The sequence below is a fragment of the Emys orbicularis genome, chromosome 2 (assembly GCF_028017835.1).
Source record: "Emys orbicularis isolate rEmyOrb1 chromosome 2, rEmyOrb1.hap1, whole genome shotgun sequence".
Lineage (NCBI taxonomy): Eukaryota > Metazoa > Chordata > Testudines > Emydidae > Emys > Emys orbicularis.
In genome coordinates, this window is record NC_088684.1 from 57,673,409 (window position 1) to 57,694,591 (window position 21,183).

Genomic DNA, 21,183 nt, shown 5'->3' on the forward strand with positions numbered 1-21,183 from the left:
GCCAACTGGCAGCTTACTGGGAGAATAATTTCTTAGCATCTTTGTTCAATTGCTATGGAACCACAATAGTAATAATGTAGCAGGCCGTGTGCTAGGTGTACATTATGTACACCAGGTTGGTGTACATAAATTTTGTAGGATGACTTGTGGTGCAGAAGTAGCAAGTACGTAGAGGGGAAGAAAATAGAGGTCAGAGAATTATGAGAAGACTCTGAAGGACTATTGGCACCAGTGTTTATTAGCCTGCATCGACACTCCAAAAACAAAAAAAAGGGGGAAATTACCCCCACAGATTAAAGCTGAATCTGGCCTCAGACCTATACCCATGCCAGACAAATCGGGTTTAAAATACCATCAAGCCTGGGTTGAAGATTGTTGTGTGCACATGGGAGAGGGATTAGGGACAATATCCACATTACAGCGTAGGCTAACTCTGCAGCGTAAACATACCCTTGGTCTACAGAGGGTCATAGTAGCCTGCACTGCCATGAAGTGAAGATTGCTTATGTAACTCTAAAACTGTAAAGAGCAAACAATCAGATTACATTTGTCATTGCATTGCCCATTAACAGTCTGCAGTTTGGTATGCACATTCTAGTCAATGTATCAGCCTCCAGAATAGGTGTTACAGTTTACTGAAAAACAATTTGTAGTTTAAAAAAGGGGATACCTCTGTTTACGTCTAGCACATCAGCTCAACTGCCAAGCGTATTAGCCAGTACAATTTCTTGCTATGATTGGATTTAAAAGCAGAGAGAAGAATCATGGATTTAACTAGGACTCATTACATAAATTATTTGTATTTACTTGTTCTGTTTGGACACCCACAGGATTTCAAAGACACCCATTCATCCTCAGCACTACTGAACGAATAGTTTATAACTTGTGTGTTTCAATGTATTATCTAGCTAGTATTAGATTCAGATACATCTACACACTGCAACGGGTAGCATGCTTCCCAGTTCAAGTAGACAGACACTCTAGCTCTGTTCAAGCTAGCATGCTAAAGATAGCAATGTAGCCGGTAAGGGGAGGGGTAGCATGGGCAGCGCCTCAGGCTAGCCACCCAAGTATGTACCCAGGGGTCTTGGGTGGGTTTGTACTTGAGTATATTTCACAACTCAAGTAGATATGTACTAGGTCTCCTCCAGCTAGTGCGCTAAAAATAGCAGCATGGCCAGGGTAACATGTGGAGTGGCTCAGGCTAGGTGTCGGAGTACAAATCTACCCAGACCTCCTGGGTACAGAAGCTGCCACCTGTGTTACCCCGAGCAACACGACTATTTTTAGCGCGCTAGGTCAAGTAGAGGAACAGGCGTCTACTCAAGCCATGAAGCATGCTCCCAGCTGCAGTGGAGACATACCTTTAAAGCCATATTCCACTCATCATACAGTTGTCAAATGAGCAGAAAGGGCTAAACACATGTGGCCTAGATTACAGAGTTCTACCCCAGTTGTAACACCACAAGTACATGAAGATAAATCCTCTAATTGCCACAACAGCTATTACTACTACCACCATGTTTCACCTAGATACATTTGCCAGAGAGGAAGACAGAACATATATTGATTGAAGTGTCAAACTCAGTTCTTGAAGAGTTTCCACAGGCTCAGTACTGTCCTGAGTTAATGGGTACTCTCCCTCTCTTTCATAAAAATTAGGTTCAAGTCCTGGCTGAAATCAAGTGACTAAATATACTATTGTTTATAGATAATCTAGAGGCCAGGGCTTCAATTAGCAAAAGTACTGAAAAGCTGCACTGAAAAGTTGTGTGAGGAAGCTATTAGTCTCTCACCCTCATTAATACATATTTGTAGCAAGTATCCAAACCAGTCTGGGGTGCAAAATACTTTTATTTATCTATCACCAAATACTGGAAAGTCTTGACAAAAATTAAGCAGTTTCCAATTACTATTATGACTCTTCAATTTACGTATTCCCTTAACTATTCTGAAAGGAATTTTATGTGGGTGTTTTATTCTGTTAGATAAGAGTGAGTTCAGAAAGCTCTGTTCAGCAAATAAGAATGCAGACTAACTTTTAAATGCAGATTTTTTCCTAGACAGAACTTGCCATAAAGGTTAGTCATCTTGTCAAACATTTGGCATAACTTTTTATTTTACTCTGCATGATATTCTGACAGCTTTGTTCTTCATTAAAAATGTGAGGGTTTTTTAAAAAGAATTTATGGAAACTTATTCCTTAATATTAGAGTGAATGAAGCCTTTGAACTATGTGTTACGTAACAGATTATCTACTTCTTAAAAATGCACAATCTTCAACAGGAGGGATATGCCTATTGCCAGGAGAATGTTTATCTTTTTACATAAGCATTTAATCAATAATAAAAAAGGAAATACAGGAGATTTTACAGTTGAGTGAAGGTTTGATAACAGTAACATGTGTTTGACTATGAAATAACTAAAGACTGCTGGTAGTTCCAACTTACTGTAGAGTAATCCTCATTGAATTATAACTAACATTTTTATACATAAAGTTTACTGGAGATTTTAGAAAAAAAATGGATAATGCATTTTCAGAGATTCACTAACTGGCTGTACCAAGAGTATGGCCTTGGCTACACCCACGCTTCACAGCGCTGCAGGTACTCCACCTCCACGAGGGGATTAGCTAACAGCGCTGGGAGCGCGGCTGCACTGTTTACGCTTTACAGCGCTGTAACTTGCTGCGCTCAGGGGTGTGTTTTTTCACGCCCCTGAGCGAGAAAGTTGCAGCGCTGTAAAGCACCAGTGTAGCCATAGCCTAACTTACACAATCAACTGTTCTTCAAGAGTTTTCTTTAGTGATTTAAAGAAAGGGAAATGGACAATTCTATCTTTAGGCTCTCTGAGGACCAGCTAGGCTATGCTAGTGCCCCACATGCTACAATACAACTACTACCTGGTCTTCAATTTCTCAGCAGCATCACTGCAACTTAGTTCTACATACTTTTTTTTGGGGGGGGGGGCGGGAGAGAAGGGGGCAGCAGGAGAGCCACATCCACACATCATATGGCTTTCAACAGCAAGAGCTATAAGAGAGCCTGAGAACCTACAACTTCTATCAGCTTCAATAACAGCTCTGAGTACTTAGTACATTTGGCAGGTCTGGACATCATTCGACATGTTGTCTGCGATTTTGCATTACTGGTCTCTTGCAACAACTTTAGCAGTTTTTTAAAATTTAGATTATTGGGAAGTGGTGGCAGATTGCAATGGCTAGGAAGGGTTTAGGACTATTAAGCTCTTTAGATCATTTAGACGCATTTAATAGAACTCTTGAGCATGTGGTTAACTTTAAGCATATTCTTAAAAGGTAAGCACATGCTTCAGTGCTTTCCCAAGTCAGGGACATGGGCAGCATATTTGAGAAGTTGTCACAAAAATTTAAATAAACAGCAAATGGAAGAAAAAAAACCCAAATGCTCATTCACAAACCAATTTAGGTGTAGAATTTAACAGCCAAACAAACTTGAATTTTCAAAGGATCGTGTTAAAATAGTCACCTTTCCACTACACATTTGTTCCTGTATTCTTGAAAATTTCCTCAGCCTATTAGTGCCTTCCATTTCCAGTTGTGACAGTTCACTGGTGTTGAGTCTCAATCTGATTAACACTATGAACTACTGGTAAGGTGCCAATTCTCTCACTCGCTGAAAAAGTGTAATTATTTACATGGGCAAAACATTCATGAAGGAATTTGTTGCAATGTTGTGAGTTAAGAACCCATCCACTTGTTTTATAAAATGTTTAATATTTTCTTCAATGTACGCATTTTCCCCAATTTCAGAAAGGCTTCAACAATCTAAGTATATTTACAAAGATGTACAATCTACATATATGTAACTACACTTTGAAAGACCTTATGCAGACTAAAATGTTGACGCTCAGAGGAAAAGCTTACGGTATCAAGTGCCAATTTAACTTCTGTTTATGTCAGCCATTATCTTCCATGGGAGATGGATTGAGACTCAAAAGCTTGGTTCTGCAATTAAGTAGCAAGCATTTTTTAGAAGTGGGAGGAAGGAGAGGAGATCAGTTATCTGGACAGGCTGCTGTAGGGAAAGGAGTACAAAACAGATAATCATACAAATAGAATGTATTTTTGCACCACGTTGGAGACAAAGGGCAAAGTTTAGGCCTCAGTTACACCCATATCTTGTAAGTGGTACAATAAGATGCAGAATTTGACCCACTGTGCCCAATCTCTCCATTTTTAAAAAAAGGGGTAAGAGGACTAGTCAAAAGAAGTTTAATTAAACTCTTCTGACACTACCCCCATCCCATACACACAAAAATCTTGCTATCCCTAAATTGCAAAGTCAAGATATGCAATATCAAAGGCTGTGTCTGGGATTATAGTCAGTCAAAGGACAACCATAACAGCTGCTTAAATTTGCATATTGAGCTTGGCATTAGAGCCTCAAGTATTCTAGAGGATGTAAATGCAGAATTAGCCAAATTGCTTCTCAAAAGGCAGGACACATGCCATTTTACATGTAGTAGCCATATTATCAGCCTGAAGAATGCATTAGAGAAGAATGCTCACTTAGGAAGACTGTCTTTATTAAGTTATCTGGAAGAGAAGGTCAACAGCATATTAATGAAATCTGCAAGCTATACCAATTTTAGAACTTGGAAGGACGTGATATAACCTGACTTAAGCAAAGCTTTTGATATGGTCTCCCACAGTATTCTTGCCAGCAAATTCGAAAAGTATGGATGGGATGAATGGACTATAAGGTGAATAGAAAGCTGGCTAGATTGTCGGGCTCAATAGGGAGTGATCAATGGCTCGATGTCTAGCTGGCAGCCGGTATCAAGCAGAGTGCCCCAGGGATCTGTCCTGGGGCCAGTTTTGTTCATCATCTTCATTAATGATCTGGATGATGGGATGGCTTGCACCCTCAGCAAGTTTGCCGATGACACTAGGCTTGTGAGAGAGGCAGATACACTGGAGGGTAGGGATAGGGTCCAGAGTGACCTAGACAAATTGGAGGATTGGGCTAAAAGAAATCTAATGAGGTTCAACAAGGACAAGTGCAGAGTCCTGCACTTAGCACAGAAGAATCCTATGCTCTGCTACAGGCTGGGAACTGACTGGCTAAGCGGCAGTTCTGCAGAAAAGGAGCTGGGGATTATAGTGGATGAGAAGCTGGATATGAGTCAGTGTGCCCTTATTGCCAAGAAGGCTAACGGCATATTGGGCTGTATTAGTAGGAGCATTGCCAGTAGATTGAGGTAAGTGATTATTCCCCTCTATTCAGCACTGGTGAGGCCACATCTGGAGTACTGTGTCCAGTTTTGGGCCCCCCACTACAGAAAGGATGTGGACAAATTGGAGAGAGTCCAGCAGAGGGCAACAAAAATGATTAGTGGCCTGGGGCACATGACTTATGAAGAGAAGCTGGGGTAACTGGGCTTATTTAGTCTGCAGAAGAGTGAGGGGGGATTTGATAGCAGCCTTCAACTACTTGAAGGGGGGTTCCAAAGAGGATGGAGCTCGCTGTTCTCAGTGGTGGCAGATGACAGAACAAGAAAGAATGGTCTCAAGCTGCAGTGGGGGAGGTCTAGGTTGGATATTAGGAAAAACTATTTCACTAGGAGGGTTGTGAAGCACTGGAATGGGTTACCTAGGGAAGTGATGGAATCTCCATCCTTAGAGGTTTTTAAGGCCCGGCTTGACAAAGCCCTGGCTGGGATGATTTAGTTGGGGTTGGTCCTGCTTTAAGCAGGGGGTTGGACTAGATGACCTCCTGAGGTCTCTTCCAACCCTAATCTTCTATGATTCTAAGGAGACATGGAGAGACTGGAGAAGAAAAAAAAATTGAGGCATGTGTCATTGATTCCCATGTAAAAGGACCTAGAAAGGTTAAAAATTTGCAAGTCACCACAAAGTGATTCACTTGAAAAATGCAAGTGAAGACAATGGAAGAAAGTTGTTCTAAACACAATATTGAATGGAATAGAGAAACCTGGAAAGCAATAATGCCCTAAGGACTCAAACTGGATTGTCTAAATCTGCAGGGCTAAAAATGCAAGTGATTGGGCAGGTGAACACAGCCTCCATATTCCTTGAATTTGTTTAACAGAAGTAACTGGAGGGGCTGGAGAGACTGGATTATAAAAGAAAGAGCTAAACTACACCTCTACCCCGATATAACGCGACCCGATATAACACGGGTTTGCATACAACGCGGTAAAGCTCTGACATGCTGCTCTGAGCAGCGTGTTAAGAGTGCCGGGCCTGGCCAGGGTGGAGGGGTTGGATAAGGGGGAGAGGGTCTCAGGGGCGGTCAGGGGCTCCCCCCCAGGGTCTAGGAGGCAGGAGCTGTGGGAGGGGGGGCAATTTGGGGGGCCCCGCAGTCCCAGAATGGCCCAGGGGATTAGCAGGGGGCCGGGAGCAGTCCGCTCCGCTTCCCTCACCCCGGCCCCAGCCGTGTCGCTCGGGGGAGGGGGCTTGGGGGAAGGGATCCCCCCTGCACTCACTGGCAGTGGAGCAGCCCAGCCCCAGCCCACTCCACTCCACCACCTCCCAGCTGCAGTGCTCTGCTACCCGCCGCAGGTACGTGCGGAACCTTTCCCCAACCCACCCCCAGCGACAAGGCTGGGGCTGCATCCCTCCACTTCCCGTTCCTGCCGCCGGTGAGTGCGGAGGGCGTCCTTTCCCCAACCTTCCGCACTCACCGGCGGCGGGAAGCGGAGCGCCGTGGCTGGGAGGTGGCGGAGTGGAGCGGGCTGGGGCCGCGTTGCTCCGCTTCCCGCCGCCGGTGAGTACGGGGGGCATCCTTTCCCCAACCTCCCCGCACTCACCGGCGGCGGGAAGCGAAGGGCCACGGCTGGGAGGTGGCAGAGTGGAGCGGGCTGGGGCCACGTTGCTCCGCTTCCCGCCGCTGCCGGTGAGTGCCTGTCGGGGGCGGGGTGTGTGGATAGGGGTCGGAGCAGTCAGGGGGGTTGGGTAGGGGGTGGTCAGGGAACAAGGAACGGGGGGGCCAAAGCAAGTTCGATATAACGCGGTCTCACCTATAACACGGTGAGATTTTTTGTCTCCCGAGGACAGCGTTATATCGGGGTAGAGGTGTACATGGTGTGGCTAAAGCACGTTAAAAAGAGAGCAAACACTGATGTGCAGAATTTTTGGTATCATGTGAGGCATAATCCTAGTCACATCGTAATTGATCTAATTTTACTCAAAGCACATGAACAGGCCACTCTTGTTTTAGAGAGGTGTGCTGTGATCATTTGCTTATAATCAAGCAATAATCTGATATCGCAAGTATTTGAAAATAAAACCAGATGTGTTGTGGAGTGTATTTTTAAGTTACCAAGAATCAAGACATTAAACAGCATTGATACAGTCAGCCAACAGCAGCTGGATTTTGCTCACGTGAGATTTCACACCTCAATGATGTTGCATAGTATAAGAGTATACAAGCCCCAAAACATGGTAAATATGTTTAGTCATACACTTAATGATCAAATCTATTTTCATATGTAGTTTCAACTTGATGAATCTAATTAAGTACTGCTAATTCAAAGTAGAAAGAATGACAATGAAGGGAAGTCTTCTCCCTTTTCCCTTACCAACACCCTTCTACAGTGGGAGATGGCATTTCACCTCTGAATGAAGCAGATAAAAAGATTCTACTTAAGAAGAAGAAGAATTAAGTTAGGGGACCATTTTAAAGTGGAAAGTAGATATCAGCAAGTCCGTGAATGTGTAAACATGGTTTCATGAGAACCAATCAGGTAGCTGCTTGATGAGCACTCTCCACTGCCACAAAGACAACCCAGTTTTGTTGTCTAATCCTCTGCCACCTGTGGACGAAAATCTTCTGTTCCAAACTTTCATTAGGACACAATGTATTCCCCAGCCACATGAAAGCCATGTATTCTATCTTTGTAACCAGGTGTTTCCCTAAAGCAGACTAACACTTTAGTAGTTAGGTTTCAGAGTGGTAGCCTTGTTAGTCTGTATCAGCAAAAAGAACGAGGAGTACTTGTGGCACCTTAGAGACTAACAAATTTATTTGGACAAACTTTCGTGGGCTAAAACCCACTTCATAGTTCTTTTTGCATATATTGTTAGCGAGGATGAGGCACCTCACTGGGAAAGACCACAGTAATTATGTCTAAGGTTCTCCTGCTTCCCCAAATTCTCAACTCCCCAAATCCTATAATTTCTCTGATGCCTTTGCTCAGATATTGTTTATTTTGTTGATTTGTTGATTTTGTTGATTTAAATTCCCTCTGATCATTCATCCAGGACCAGTGCTTAAGAAGAGATTACAAATCCCAAAAACATTCATATGATTTGCTAAAGTGTTTGTGGCCTTGACAGGTCATGGGAGACCTGAAAGTCTGACTCCTACAGTCTTACTTCCTTATGACAAACTCCAGTTCCAATTCCAGCTTTATTTTAGCAGCTGGTAGAGCCACCAGCCACTAAAATTAGATAAATAAATAAATTTGTTAGTCTTCAAGGTGCCACAAGAACTCCTCGTTGTTTTTGCTGATACAGACTAACACGGCTACCCCTCTGAAACCTAAAATTAGATTAATACTCTATTCCTAAGGTTCTCAGAATGGCATGTCACAGACCACATCTTAACAGATATAGGCTTCAGGAATACCTCCCCTTTGATATGGGGTTGTTAACTAGTCTGAGACACTTGCAATTGTTTACATGGAATATTAGAAAAGCAGTACATACTCTATGCATTTTTGCCATCTTCATATAATTTAACAGCTAGAGACAAGGGTAAACCAAATAATCAACCAGCTGTCCATAGACCACAACCCAGTACTTAGAGACCACCAATAGTTCCTAGGCCAGTTTGAGAATCATTGCTGTCTTCCACGTCAATAGGCCAGACTTCAAACTTCTTCCAATTTGTGTAGGACATTGGAGTCTAGCTCTTGTGGTTTGAAATAGCAGTTGCTGAAGTCATGTCATAATTGAAGTGGGGGAAGCAAGATATTAATCTGAATGGCAGTTTCATATTTGTCATAACTCACTGGAGCTACAATCAAATGTTTTACACCACGAGAAAGCTAAAATGTTACTAGCCCTGCTGATTCACAAGATATTGAACCTTAAAGTTTACAGTGGCCATCCAATTGCCAGTACTGTTTTGCCCCAGTGCAGGACTAAGTATAGCAAGTCCAGACCAATGCAATTTTCAGCCTCTGATATAAGAGCAACAGTGCTGTGTCTGCATTAAAAAAAAGGATTAATCACTGCAAAGCAGGATCAGTGCAAAGGCCCTAGTACACATGGGAAAGCTTGTGACCAGGAGGTTTGGTGGTAACATGTTCAAAGGCTGTTTTCAAAACACTTATTAACTGCCTTGATAGAAGCATTCCTAACTAAAGACAGAAGCAAACTACTGTGGATCATTTTGTTTACAGTATACAACTACAAGTTTGTTATCACAGAGGTCTGATGATACTAGACAACAGAAAACCACAACTGAACAGACAGCATCAATGGACTTCAGGGAGTAGTGTTCTGCAACATCTGTACCACAGCTAGAGTTGAGTAGTGGATAACAGTTCTGGAATTCAATTGTGCATGCTTGAGTTTGCATAGTCTGTATATAAGGCAACATTTAGAAGGGCTTTTTCATAGAACTAAGACTTTTTTGCACTCAACATGGTTAGCTATGCTTGCTGACTGTTCTCAAGGGAAATGATATATGGTCTGAAAAGTCATGTGTGTCTTGACTGTGTCAAGAACACTGCCACACACACTCTCTTCTATAACCTTGGATTAAGCATATAAATAGGCACTGAGGGTTTTTAAAATTTGTTTATTTTTAAAGAACCACACAGAAGGACCTTCAGCTCCACGAAGACAGATTATTGCTGGGGGCCTGTGGTCTAGAAGTATTCAAAAAGGACTAATGCAAGATAAATAGACATCCTGTGTACTGTTTCTAGTGGATGTCTGTCTGTTAAGGCCTGCAAATTTATATGGTGACAATTTAATTGTCCTCAGCACAAGACTACACAAGATTCATACAGAGTGCAAAATAACACAGTTGAAAGAAAAAAGCTTTACTACAAGACAGCTCTATTGGCTACTCAAGCTCCAGAAATAAATGTCCAGCAATCTAAAGAAAAAAATGTTTTCATTAAGACCTATTTTCCATCTTTGAAGAATGTTGTTTTCCAAACTACATTTCCTGAAGATGAAAAGATAGAAGCTTAATTAATTTCCCTATTTGAAAGTGTTTTCTTGAGAGTCACAAATGCCTAACGGTACTTACAGACTCTCTAATCCTCCCATTGCTATGGCTAAGGTCAGGTCTACACTAAAAAGGTAGGTCGACCCAGCTACAACTCTCAGGCGTGTGAAAAATCTGCACACGTACACACACACACCCTCCCCCAGTGAGCGATGCTGTTAAGACGATCCAACCCCCAGTGTAGGCAGGGCTAGATTCATGGAAGAATTCTGCTGTTGACCTAGCAACCGACTCTCGGAGAGGTAGATTAACCACAGTAACAGGAGAGCACCTCCCGTCAGCATAGGTAGTGTCTACACTGAAGCACTACAGCGCGACAACTGCAGCTGTGCCACTGCAGTGTTTATAATGAAGATGGAGCCTGAGAATCTTGCTGGGGCTTCACTAGAGATGTTGCCAAGTAGCACAATACAAACTGTGTGTAGGTAAGACCTGTGGACCAAAGAATGACAGAGAATGGGACTCAGTGCTGTCACCTGTTGGTGAAGTAGGAGAAGAGCAGCCAACAGCTGCTTAATTGCTACAGATGGCCATGAGCTCTACAGGCAAGGAAGCTCTCTGCCAGGATCTGTTGGAGAGCAAGGAGAGTTGACTGAACGGGCAGGGCCTTATTCGCATTTGAGTTATGTGAAGGTTTGGGGCATTTTGATAAATGTTAAGTTTTGCATTTGGGGGCAGTTAAATGCAATTGACCTTGCTGGGAAATAACACAGCTGTCCAACGTGCTGGGTAAGGAAACTTGGACTAAGCTACAGGAAGAGGGGAAAAAAAACAAAACAAAACAAAAAGACTCCTGCTTGTTATCTGTCAACTGTCCTAGATCCCTCCCTAACAGCTAAGCTGAGACTATTGGCTAGTGCAAAGTGATGGCAGCTTCGAGGGAATAGAGGCAGATTGGTAACACCAGACAATGCAGAGCATTAGGGGCAGCAGCTGCAAGATGACCAGCAGTGCAGACTGCCAGAAGCAGCAGCAGCTTTTCCAAGGCAATGGACAGCTCAGAAGGGATGGAGAGCACAGAGCAGCAGAACAGCTAGGTAGCTTGGGCTGAAGTCAGAGAGAAGGCAGCAGCCTACCCAATGGACTCTGGCACAGACCTCCCTATCCAACAATTAAAGCTGAAATCATTCCAGCTGAGTTAGGTAATAAAGCCCCCAGAGAAGCCAAGGCAGCACTGACCTGCTAGAATCCTTGGACTTCTCCAACCCAGGACAATTAACTGAGTGGGGAGGATGGAAGTGGTCAGAACACATTAGCCATTTACAACGGCCAAAGGAGGACTGAGGTTGGGATTACTGTTAAGACCAATTCTTTCTGTTGTCTCTCCCTCCTCCCCACACACACACACACACACACACACACCAAAGTTCTCTTTGCTGTAACCTCTGCACTCAGTGCTTGTGAGCGGGGAAGAACTGCCCACTAGGGGCACCTAGGATAGTGTATATAGATTCCCAGGTTTCTGGGTGGAGGTTTAAGCTGGTGTTAGTTAAGCATTTAAGGAAATCCCAGTCTAGAAAACTCAACCCAGCCCTTTTTGCTGCCATCAGCACCTGGCAGAAGGGTATGTATGTCCTGTATGACTGTAGTTTGCAGAATTCCAAGACTATACCCAATAAAAGGACCAGAAAGAACATAGGAACACTTGCAAATACGTAATCCTTTCAACTATCTTTGCTGGAATCCAGATTTCCTTTTGAGAGATTGGGTTAATGACAAGACAAACAGATTTGAAAGAGCACCAGTTTGTCAAAGTCAGAGTTCCCCTAAGCCAATGGCTCACTGAGCTGATGCAGTTAAGGGACGCCAGTTTCATAACCACTGGTACATAAGGGAGCAATGTGGCCAGCATCACGTTCAACTGCCTTTAGCTGCCCTAACCCAATGGATCAAGTACTCCTTTTGCAGCAGGGTAAACTGGTGGTGGCTGTTCAGCGTGAGATTGAGAGAGACTCAAACCCATGACCTTCAGGATTTTAGCCTAGCACCTGAACCACTCAGCCACCACAATTCACTATAGTTAGCAGTAACCCAATTTACCATAGTTAGCAGTAACCCAATTTACCTGGCCATCACTCAGATACTGTAGTAGGATACTATAGTAGCGGACACTATAGAAAATCTTAAGATAGTAATCACTGAGGGCAAAGACGACCAATAATTAAGTAAGTTACTAAACAGTACTGTTGGCAAAGCAGTTATATACTTATTACCAAGGGCAGACACAACTGAACCATGGAACATGTTGAATGTACTCATTTTGGTCACTCACATAGTCCTCTCCACCCAACATGAAGGTTGCAGCCTCAAGAAGTTGTCACATTGTTATGGATCCCTCCAATGAACTATTCAGATGGCATTTCCATGAGAAGGAGAGTTTCTATAAGCCTGTTGATGTTCTTTGGGCCTATTTAGATTATTATAGTTTGCTTTTTCATGACAGGGCAAGATGTTTGCATAGGACACAGGGGATACTTTTCCTATTGTAACAGGTGCATTCCAAACTAACATCTACTGCAGGGGTAGGCAACCTATGGCATGCGTGATGAAGGCGGCATGCGAGCTGATTTTCAGTGGCACTCACAGCCCGGGTCCTGGCCACCGGTCTGGGGCGCTCTGCATTTTAATTTAATTTTAAATTAAGCTTCTTAAACATTTTAAAAACCTTATTTAGTTTACATACAACAATAGTTTAGTTATATATATTCTAGACTTCTAGAAAGAGACCTTCTAAAAAACGTTAAAATGTATTACTGGCACGCGAAACCTTAAATTAGAGTGAATAAATGAAGACTCGGCACACCACTTCTGAAAGGTTGCCAACCCCGATCTACTGTATTGCAGAGAAACATTTTTTGTGTTGTTATAGAAGCACTAATATATTTAGCAAAGTCAAGAACCAAGACAACTGTTCGCTCAGTACCCCAACATCATGTAAGCAGTCTAGCAAGTTAGGACATGTCTGGGGACAGGGTCTTTTGCCCAGATGTCAACTCCTTAATCAATTGACTCTCAGGTGCTGGAAAGGGGAGAAAAGTCAATTGTGATGGAAGCCAGGTTGGATCATACTTATTCCCTCACACATTTGGGACAGAACTTGACTTGGTTCACTGTTAAAAGCAGGCAAGTACTGCAAGTACTTTTAAGTAAGCATCCCTTTTGCAGTCTTGTACTTCTGAGGACAAAGTTAGTTATTAGGAGCTGTAGACTACCTATATTTACCATTTTGAACACAAGTGGAACAGCTATTTAGCATCTTAACTGATTAGCATATGCATTTAAAGTTAAACATACATAGTCAAAATACTAAAGAAAATCTAAAATAGAGTTATCTGCCATAAATCACTATGCACACAGCCCTCAAAACATTAAGCCAGGAATATTTGCGGACCTGCATATTTAAATATATGTGCACGTTATTTATACAGAGCAAATAGATACATTTATATAAAGGTCATTTAAAATATGGCACATTTGTACATGACTATTTCAATGAGAAAAATTTAGCTTAGGTCTCAGTTAGAAGAAAAAAGCAAGCTCTATAGCTAAAATATGGACTTTACTGAACAGTACTAAAAGTTTCTGAAGTTTGAACAAGACAAGATTGACAGGAACTACAAGACACACCTGCATCACAAGCCTTTGGAAAGTATTATAGGTAGAGCAACTGCATGAGTATGCATTAGATTTATTAAACACTACATTATGCAGTTTGTACTGGCTGGCTTTTAATTTCCTGAACAAAACATTTAACATTATAGGCTTTAGGTATTTCACAGAGAAGAATTCCCTGCTTAGGAAGGAGATAACTAATGAGAACTTTTCAGACAGTAGGTTATCTTACCTACTTACTATATCAATACAAATATGTCTGTCAAAGATTTAGGCGCCAATTCCACAAAGACTTATATACATGCTTACACACAGAGTACTCATAGCACATAGTTAAACATGTGTGAAAAAGTCTTTCCAAAGTAGGACCCTGTATAAAAATTCTGGAGAATACTCCAGAACTGGAGTTAAATGCTTTTGCTTCCCCCTTTTGGTTAGTCAAAGAGAAAGCTGATCTTCCTGTGATGGGCAAGATGCTATTCCTTTAGAGGAGGTAAGTTTAAGCTGAAAGTTTTGGAAAATTCATACATGGCAGAAAAACAGCAGAATTACTACCAGACTGATCTACCTCAGATTTGGATCTTAAAGATCTGTGCCACAGATATTTTAGTCTTCAGATTCTAGTATTTTGCTATATTAGAGCATTTGTTCAAGAGTTTTCATTCTAGCAACAAGACCTAAAAAAGCTCCTAGTAGACACCAAATGTCTACTGATGTGGAAATAGCATAATCTTAATCATATATGTACTGGAAAAAAGTCTCAAAAGAATCTGAAAGACTGTTCCAAGATGGATAATATGGGATAATATTTAACCAAAGCTATACCACAAATAAGAACGATTCCTATTTAGTGCAATGTGTTTTGTTGTTTATAAAGTCCCTCATTGCTTAGGCACTTGGGTGCCTCATCGAGTATTGGTCTTTATTGTAAAATAAATAACCAAGTAATAGGAATGATCCAGTCATCAGTTAAAGAGGGCTAACCAAACAGGTAAGTCTTGCATTGTGACCTGAAGTTTATCAAACCGAAGTTCTGGCCAATCATCACTGGGAGAGAAAAAGTCGGGTGGGGAATTTAAGAGTAAATTCCTGGAACTGAACAACAGGGATGACTAAGTAAATCATAACTACTGTAGGAGACATTACATTAACATGCTGAAGTTTTATACACCTGTGGGCTACAAGTGCAAGCTTTGTTTATACAGCAGCATACTTAGTGCCCCTTAATGATTTTCAATATCAGAAGCATTCTCATTATCTGAAAACTGAATTACATGTATTCAGTACACATTGATAATTTTATTCAGTAAAGATTGCAATAGTTAGATACAGTGGTGACACATGATATATAAAACTCCCATAGAAAGTACTATGCAAATCATGCAGGTCAGTAAAATGAATGGTATCTTTTGGTTGAGGCATGCCACCAAATCTTTAGGCATTGCCATTCTGTGACATGGTACAGCCTAGCTGGCTCACAACAAAAGATATATGACATGCTTTTCACTCCCCACATGCTGGAAAAATTAAACAGCCTTCTCATTTTGTATTAGCAGCTACCATTTGTTCAATTTACTTGCAGTTTGCAGCAAAAAAAAAAAAAAAAAAAAAAAAAAAAGTGTGCCCATTTCACTAATTTCAGAAGAATAATGCCAAAGTCATATTTTTCAGTTATTCATACACAGGTGCACTGAAATGTCAGAGTGTTGTTTGAGGAAGTGGGAAGAATTTTCCTTTTATAATATTGTGTCAATATTTTTAAGTCACATGACAAGGAATGTGTCTTATTGTAATCCACTCATGGGTTTTTGGGACTAAACACCCTCCAAGGACAGTCATATGTCTACACAAACGCTCTGGAGTACTAGGTTTTGCAGCTGTACCAGCAATTTAGCTGACATGGAAAAGTCTGACTTCACACATCTAGACACATTGTCCTAGTTTAAGTCAGCATTAACTTGCACTAAAAAAAAAAATCTGGCTCCAGATCTGGCTGTTTCAGATGGTACCTTATGAGTTAGTTTAAAAAACAAAAACAAAAAGAGTCCACCCACTTTTGGTCAAACCAGCCATTTGTGTGACCTGGAGAGGGAGAAGAACAGCTCTGCCAACACCAAAAACTGCCAAGCATCCCCTCACCCCACTTCCCCCAAAAAGCTAAAAATGTAGGACACAGGCTGGTCTCTTGATCTAGAAAAGGAGTATATACAAGCAGGTCCTCAGTTAAACAAAGAGGGACAGCTCCTTAACATTTTTAGTGAATCCAAGTTCAGGAGACCCCCACCACTGATCTTTAGCCTTTAGGCCAATACAATTTTAAACAAGCATTCCAATACAAAAAGTTTGACTCATTCAGAGTTTGGAAGAAGTTTCCTTTTAAATGGAAAAATATCACAAAAATAGCTTCTTAAGTCTAACTTGGTTTTCCCATAGCTGTTAGGAACTCAGCAAATATAAAATGGGTGCCTTAAAACAAGTTCTCTGAAACAATGCTGTAAATAAGTGTCTTGATTTACATGCCTGAGGGAAGAACAGCTGGAGAATCTAGGATCCTCCCATATTTTAATGTACAGTGATGTCGTAACTGAGTTTCCAAGAAGTCTAAATTCTGTATTTAAACCACATTTTAAAAGCACAACAAGAACTCTCATTAAAGCTAGCGGACATCCCTGCTTTTGTAAGCATCAGTTGGACTTACTGCATTTTATCAGTGGACTGTACAGCGTTTTTGGCTTTTGTCAGAGTTCACAAGATACTTTTAAACTTTTCAAGTTTCCTTTAAATGCATATTTTCAGAGTTAAGTCTCCAAACACAGTATCTGATGTGCATTGAAGTTTAAATACGCTTTATAGACAAGTTCTACAATACTTGGGAAAAAGAGATTGCTCTGCTATTAAGTGTTTCGCAGTGTTGATTTGAAGGGGCTCCTTTAGGGTTATGAAACAGCATTTAACTTCTATGTTAAAAAGTTACAGTAAAGAGGCATGTGAAGTTTCTTTACACCATGTATTTCACAAGATTTTAATATTACACATGCAGGAATAATCTATCAGGCATCTGCTGAAGTAGATTTCAGATTGCTTAATTCTTTGACTGTTTTGGAAGTAAATTTCATAACCTTATTTGAGGGACCAAAGGACAATTATAATGTTGTGGACTTAGTCTGACAGCTAATGCAGGCCCAGTGTGTATCATACCCTGCTTTAACATTATAGTTTTATATAAATCTGTTGAAATGAGTACAAAAAATAAGAACAAAATTCAATGAGAATTTAGCATTCTTCAGTTACTAAAACAATATCACACAAGAATCCATGTAGCTCTATTTTACTACTAATGGTTTACTCTGGAGAATGAGTTATAATTACAAATATGCAAGATTTCTGATAAAGACTTTCAAGCTTGGTTTTCCTTTGAGGTTCTTTTCTCCTCCCTGCCAAGTCTTCAAAAGTTAGTTTGCCTTACAGCCAACTTTAGCTACATCTCAGACAGGGCTTTTAAGAAATATTTAAGTATCTTTTGAGAAATCGGTGAATCAATACTATAGCATCAAGTATTATCTTAAAGCTGCTAAAATGCCAGTACAAGGCTACAAAAAGTATTAATTGAAAGCAGCAGAGAAGATTATTCAGAAGTTGTTCCTACAGAAAATGTTATACTGAAAGTCATGTAAAACATTGATTTTACAATTAAATGGTTGATACAAAAATGATTTTTCTCCCCTTGCCACTCTCCAACCCTACTGGGTAATAATCCAAAAGAGTGGTAGATTGTATGTATAAGTGCAAATTCATATACAAAACTAAGTGATAGAACACCCTTCCCCAAATAAACTGAACAAAAGTGAAGCACAAACAAATGTATAGTTACCCAGAAGTGTGCATGGCAGTTAACCATCATGGTCCTTTCAATAAGCTCATCAGGACACTCTAGGAGATGGTGCCCAGAGACCACACCAGCATTGTTAACCAGGACTGAGACCTCTCCAACCTCTTGGCGGACCCTCTCAGCTGTCAAGTAGACATTCTCTCTCTTGCTCACATCACAGGTATATGTATAAACCTGCAAGTTGCAGGGAGGCAGCACCTCTTCTTCACCATCTCCAGCTGCTAGGGAATCCAGAATAGAAAGGTTACATTCTCAATTAGATCTCAACATTCAGGTAAAAAGTCACAAAGAAGAAAGAGTAAACACTCATCCATTACACTTTAAGAGTTCTATTTACTTTGGCATCATCACAGTAAACAAACCCTATATTTACTGTTCCTGCCCGAAAAAGGTAAATTTGAGGCTCTAGGTTTACTTGCAGCCGTCTGAATCAAAGGTTATACTGATGAAAATGGTCTGTGCTCTTCCACTTATGAATCTCTCTTTCTAGCAAGGGATACAAGCACACAAACCCCACTCCTTCCTGGGTGGTCAGATATGAGTGATTGTGGGTGGGGGATGAAATCCTTGTTTACAGCTGGGTTTGTAGGACAATGCCAAATCCAACCTGGTTTAAGTCACAAACCATTCCCCTGGTCACCATCAGGCAGTATGGTCAGGAAATAGTCACAAGAACTAAAGAATCCCAGAAATATCCCCTCTGGATGTTCAGCTCTAACTACCATTTTTCCTTTCCTGGCAGGAGGACCACCACTGTGATAATGCAGGTGATTTTCTTGTAAGCACATCATTTAGCTACCCTTCCTGAAGCAGGTGAAAGATAGTTTTATGGGAAGTTAGGACACAGTTGTACAAAAATAATAGCATGGCAATACTAGAGCCCTGCAGAAGCCATCTCCAGATATGCCCCGCCACGAAATACTGCCCACACGTTATAAACTGGGTACTTTCTCCTCACCAGGGGTGCTGGAACAATTTTTATAACGTGGGTGCTGAGAGCCATTGAACCAAACTGTAAACCCCTGTATATGATGGAAACCACTTCAAGCCAGGGGCTGTGGCAGCATACCCAGCACCCCTAGTTCCAGCACCTATGCTCCACATCCCTTGCTGAGCACCATCAGGTCTAGTGCCATGCTTCTGCCCCCCAAAAGACAGGCTAGCAGGTAAGGCAGGACCACTTCCTCATGGGAGACTAACCCAGTAAGAGTCCGCTATCCCAGAGCCACACTGTCCCGGAGCTCAGGCCGTGGGCTCTTATTGTAGTCTCTACATTTACTGGGGGAGGGGAAAAAAGGAAGGGGAGGCGTGATGTATTAGAGCTATGTTTTATGTTACGATCACAAAATACATCAGCATGTAGACCCAGGGGCACAGTATGTCACTGCCTGAGGTGGGCAGCGCAGTTACCTTGGTGGGCAGCGGCAGCAGCCTCCTCGGAGATCTCACGGTAGATGTGGCGCACCATGCCTGCCGTCTCCTCGTTGCTCTGGGTGTTGATGTCCCACAGCACCAGCAGCGCTCGGCGCCGGGCAAACTCCAGGGCGAAGAGGCGGCCCAGGCCGCTGCCTGCCCCAGTGATGAGGCATACCTGCCCCGCCACACTCTTCTCCTTGGGCCTCACCAGCCACTTGGCCGCAGCCAGCACGAACGCCCAGAGCACTTTGAAAGTGACTACGAAAAACTCCAGAAGGATGTTCATGCTTGCAGCGCTGTCCCCCAGGGGCTCAGCTACAGTCCCTGCTGCCTACCGCGGGAAGGGGCGTCTCCGGTGCCCTGGTACAGGGGAGCCCGCCTGCTGTGCTCCAAAGGGTCCCGCAGCCCCTCTCCAGAGAGCAAAGAACACCCCCCCCCCGAGAAAATCCGCGCGGAGCCCAATGAACTTAAGGGACACCAGCAACCGTGGCACAGTTCGCTCAGCCTACAGAGCAAAGGGCCGTGCAAAGCTTCCCTTGGCAGCCAGAGGAGGAAAGGAGGCGAAAAGCAGCGTAGGGACCCACTACCCCCAACACTAAGCACTGCCCGGGCTCCTGAGCTCCGCACTGCCTGCAGGCACCTGGGGCTGCTACTGCCTGGGAACCGCGGCGCTTGCTGCCTCCTCTGGCTAATCGGGAGCCGCTGCGCCTGCAGCGCTGGCTACAGGGCTGAGGACAGGGATCCTGCGCTACCAGATCTCCTTCCCCCAGGGCGGCAGCTCCTCGCCGAACGCCAGCCAGCAAGTTCAGCCACCCAATCGAGCCGCCCTAAGTTTGCCGACAGCCGGGGCTAGCTCCCCCCTCGCTGCTGCTAGCACTGGCTGAGGAGAAGCTATCACTAGCGCAGGGCGAGGGGCCACCTCCACCGCTCAGCCAGGGAACGAAGCGCCGGGTTTCCCTTTCCTTCGCCCCTGCCTAGCTCCCTCCTCCGGCGCTCCGCACCCCGCCACTGGTTGGAAGGGAGCATCTCCACGCTCCGCGCGCTATATACCCACGGCTGGGAAACCGGTCCCCTCCCCCACCCCATTCCCAGGCCCTCCCCCAGCCCAGCCCCTCTGCATTCCCAGATCTTCCCCCAGCCCATTTCCGCCTCCACCGGCCAGCCCACCCGCCAGCACAACCCCACCCCTTCCTCACCGCCAGGTCTCCTGGTGCCCCGCCAGCCGCTCTCCGTGCGCTCCCCACCCCATCTCCTCCCACACCGGGCCCGGCCCCCACCGCAGTCACGGGGAGTCGGTGGGATCCGCCCATGCACGCCAGGCCCCGCCCCCGCGAGCCCAGACCCAGCAACAACTCCCTCCCCAGTGGGGCCACCACTACCTCCCCGCGGCCAGCCCAGAGCCGCTCTCCGCCGCTGCCTGAGACACACGCGGCGCCTCGCACAGCGATACGTGCCCAAGCCCCAGCCACTCACATCCCCCACCCCCCCCGCCGCTCAGCGGGACTTTCGGTCCCACTTTCTGTCAGGCGACACCGGACGCATCTCTCCATGGCAGGGACCTCGCGGTTGGGTTAGAAACGCGAGTCCTGACTGTCCTCCAAATCTTCTAGCTAGAGGAGGGAACTGGAACGGACTACATGTCCCAGAATGCAAAGCGGCCCCCTTAGCCTACAGGTCCCAGGGTGTAATGCGCCATCTTGAGTCCGGCGACTTTCAGGGACTGCATGTCCCAGCATGCAATACGGCTACAGCCTTCCAACACGTCCTGGAGCCGTGGCCAAGGTGGAATTTGGTATGCTGGGACTTGTAGTCACCACCAGCCACATTGCTTCTCGGGCGAGCCCACTGTTTGAGGGTGATGTGTAAGCTGACGTACGAACCAGTTTGCAGTGTTCGACAGAGAAAAAAGTTCAGCATATTATTGTTAGTCAAATTCTAGCTATAGGACGATAGTTATTCTAATATAACAATTTAATTGAACATTTGCTTGTGAATATATTTTTAATTCTCCTTTTA

At 43.6% G+C, this 21,183-nt stretch overlaps 1 protein-coding gene across 1 annotated transcript in view; it reads right to left on the bottom strand.

Annotated features, from left to right (window-relative positions):
- The window catches only part of RDH10 (retinol dehydrogenase 10), a 44,492-nt gene extending 25,039 nt beyond the window's left edge, over positions 1-19,453 (bottom strand). Inside the window, exons 1-2 of the mRNA XM_065398800.1 lie at positions 19,162-19,453; positions 17,734-17,969 (exon numbers count right to left, since the gene is read on the bottom strand). Of these exons, the coding sequence (XP_065254872.1) occupies positions 17,734-17,969; positions 19,162-19,453 (528 nt within the window). The remainder of the gene's footprint in view (positions 1-17,733; positions 17,970-19,161) is intronic.
- Between the last annotated feature and the right edge of the window lie 1,730 nt (positions 19,454-21,183).